Genomic DNA, 2,547 nt, shown 5'->3' on the forward strand with positions numbered 1-2,547 from the left:
CCGTAGGCGAGCTTGAATGGAGTCTCCCCGGTTCCCGTCTGGGGGGTAGTTCTGTATGACCATAAAACCTTCGGGAGTTCATCCGGCCAGTTCTTTTTAGAGTCTTCCAGTCTCTTTTCCAGGCCTCGGAGTATAATTCTGTTTGTGACCTCAACTTGTCCATTCCCTTGTGGATGGGCAACAGATGCTTTTTTGTGTCTGATCCCGAGTTCTTTTAGATAGGTTTCAAAATCTGAACCCACGAACTGCGGACCATTGTCCGAGATTAAGACCATCGGGATCCCGAACCTCATTACAATCGTGTCCACAAACTTGATGCAGTCTTGTTGGTTAATGGTTCTCATAGCCTTGGCCTCCACCCACTTAGTCATATAATCTATTGCTACCAGGACATAACGGAGATCCCCTTTCGCTCGAGGGAAAGGACCCATGATGTCAATTCCCCAGACAGCGAATGGGATCGGTGAGAGAACGGATCCCGGGAGGCTTGACCCCTGTTTTGGTACGTTGCTGAACTTCTGGCACTTACTGCATTTTTTTGACATAGGCGACTGAATCAGCGTGGATTGTTGGCCAGTAATAGCCTTATCTGATGACTTTGTAGGCTAGAGCTTTAGCCGCTAGGTGATCCCCGCAGATCCCTTCATGAACCTCCCGGAGGCAGTAATCCGCTTCCTCCGGATCAACGCACTTTAGAGTTGGTGCAGAGAAAGTTCTCCGGTATAACTGATTGTTTTCTAGAAAGAAGCGTGCAGCCTTATACCTGAGGTACCGGGCTTTGTTCTGATCTTCCGGCAGGGTACCGTCCTTGAGGTAGGCTATGTAGGGCGTCATCCAATTCTCCGGGTTGCTAACACAAAATACTTCTTGTCGATCGGTGCTGGGGGCTCCGAGTTCCTCGAAGTAAACCGAACTGCTTAAATCTGAAGTATTCTGGACGAGCTTGGACAGCTCGTCTGCTTTCGCATTTTCCTCTCTGTTTATCTGCAAGATGGTCGAGTCCGGGATGGTTTCCAGGATTGCTCTAACCATTTCCTGATATCGGGCCAATTTAGGATCTTTTGCGACATATTCACCATTGGTTTGTCTTACGACGATATGAGAATCGCTGTAGATTGTTAAACTCCTTACTCTAAGGGATTTGGCTAGCCTAAGCCCGGAGAGTAGGGCTTCATATTCAGCCTGGTTGTTTGTTGCTTTAAAGGCGAAGGTGATGGCCTGCTGAATTAAGAATCCATCCGGGCTGGAGAGGATCAGACCGGCTCCGCACCTTTCGGCTGTGGCCGAGCCATCAACATGTAGCGTCCAAAGATCCCGGTTGTTAAACTCTTTTTTTCCTTTGGAACTGGTTTCAGGCGTTTCGGGGGTTTCTGGAAAAGTACATTCCATGACAAACTCGGCCAACGCCTGGGCTTTTATGGTTGTCCTCGGGATGAATTTGATGTTGAATTGGCTCAATTCAATTGCCCAATTGACTAATCTCCCGGAGGCGTCCGGTTTGTGGATGATTTTGCGAAGTGGTTGATTAGTGATTACTCTGATTTCCCTGCCTTGGAAGTATTGTCTTAGCTTTCTGCTCGAGTGTACGAGGGCCAGTGCGAATTTTTCCAAGTTTGGGTACCGGGTTTCGGCATCTTTCAGGACTTGGCTCGCATAATATACCGGGGTCTGTGTCCCATTTTCCTCCCGGATGAGTGCGGAGGATACTGCTCTTTCCCCGGCTGCGATGTATAGGTAAAGGGGCTCCCCAGGCTTTGCTTTTGATAAAATAGGCGGGTTCATCAAATGTCGCTTTACTTCTTCGAACGTTGTTTGACAGTCCGGGGTTCACTCGATTAGCTTTTTGTTTTGGGCCCCTTTTAACAGTTCGAAGAATGGTAGGCATTTTTCTGCCAACTTTGGGATAAATCTTCGAAGTGCCGCTAGGCATCCTGAGAGCTTTTGGATGTCTTTTTGAGTTCGGGGAACTGTCATTTCCATTATAGCTTTGATCTTCTCCGGGTTGGCCTCTATTCCTCTTCCGCTGACCAGAAAACCCAAAAACTTCCCGGAAGGGACCCCGAACGTGCATTTCTCCGGGTTCAGCTTCATGTTGTACTTTCTCAAGTTTTCGAAACACTCCCGAAGGTCCTGGATGTGTTCTGAGATTGTGACCGACTTGGCGATCATGTCATCAACGTAAGACTCCATGTTCCTGCCCAGTTGCTCTTTAAAGATGGTATTCATCATTTTTTGGTATGTTGCTCCGGCGTTGATTAACCCAAAAGGCATCATAATAAAAGCGTAGACGGCCCGGTGTGTGATGAATGCCATTTTTGCAATGTCTGCCGGATCCATCTTGACCTGGTTGTAACCCGAGAAGGCATCCATAAAACTTAACATGACATGGCCCGAGGTCGCGTCTATCAGCTGGTCGATATTGGGCAGGGGGTAAGAGTCTTTAGGACATGCTGAATTGAGGTTTGTATAATCCACGCACATTCGCCACTTGCCGTTGGGTTTTTTGACCAGCACAACGTTTGCTAACCAGTCCGGATACTTAATTTC

General features: G+C 48.0%; 1 protein-coding gene across 1 annotated transcript; it reads right to left on the reverse strand.

Moving 5' to 3' along the window:
• Positions 1–585: 585 nt before the first annotated feature.
• Positions 586–1,782, reverse strand: LOC141719294 (uncharacterized). Its single transcript, XM_074521669.1, has one exon. It carries the CDS (start codon positions 1,780–1,782, stop codon positions 586–588), a length of 1,197 nt encoding a protein of 398 aa, XP_074377770.1.
• Positions 1,783–2,547: the final 765 nt, after the last annotated feature.

Source organism: Apium graveolens, chromosome 4 (assembly GCF_009905375.1).
Source record: "Apium graveolens cultivar Ventura chromosome 4, ASM990537v1, whole genome shotgun sequence".
Taxonomy (NCBI): Eukaryota; Viridiplantae; Streptophyta; class Magnoliopsida; order Apiales; family Apiaceae; genus Apium; species Apium graveolens.

Bases quoted from the DNA above. Each gene is read 5' to 3' on its own strand.
- LOC141719294 (XM_074521669.1), bottom strand. From the start codon at position 1,782: ATGAACCCGCCTATTTTATCAAAAGCAAAGCCTGGGGAGCCCCTTTAC.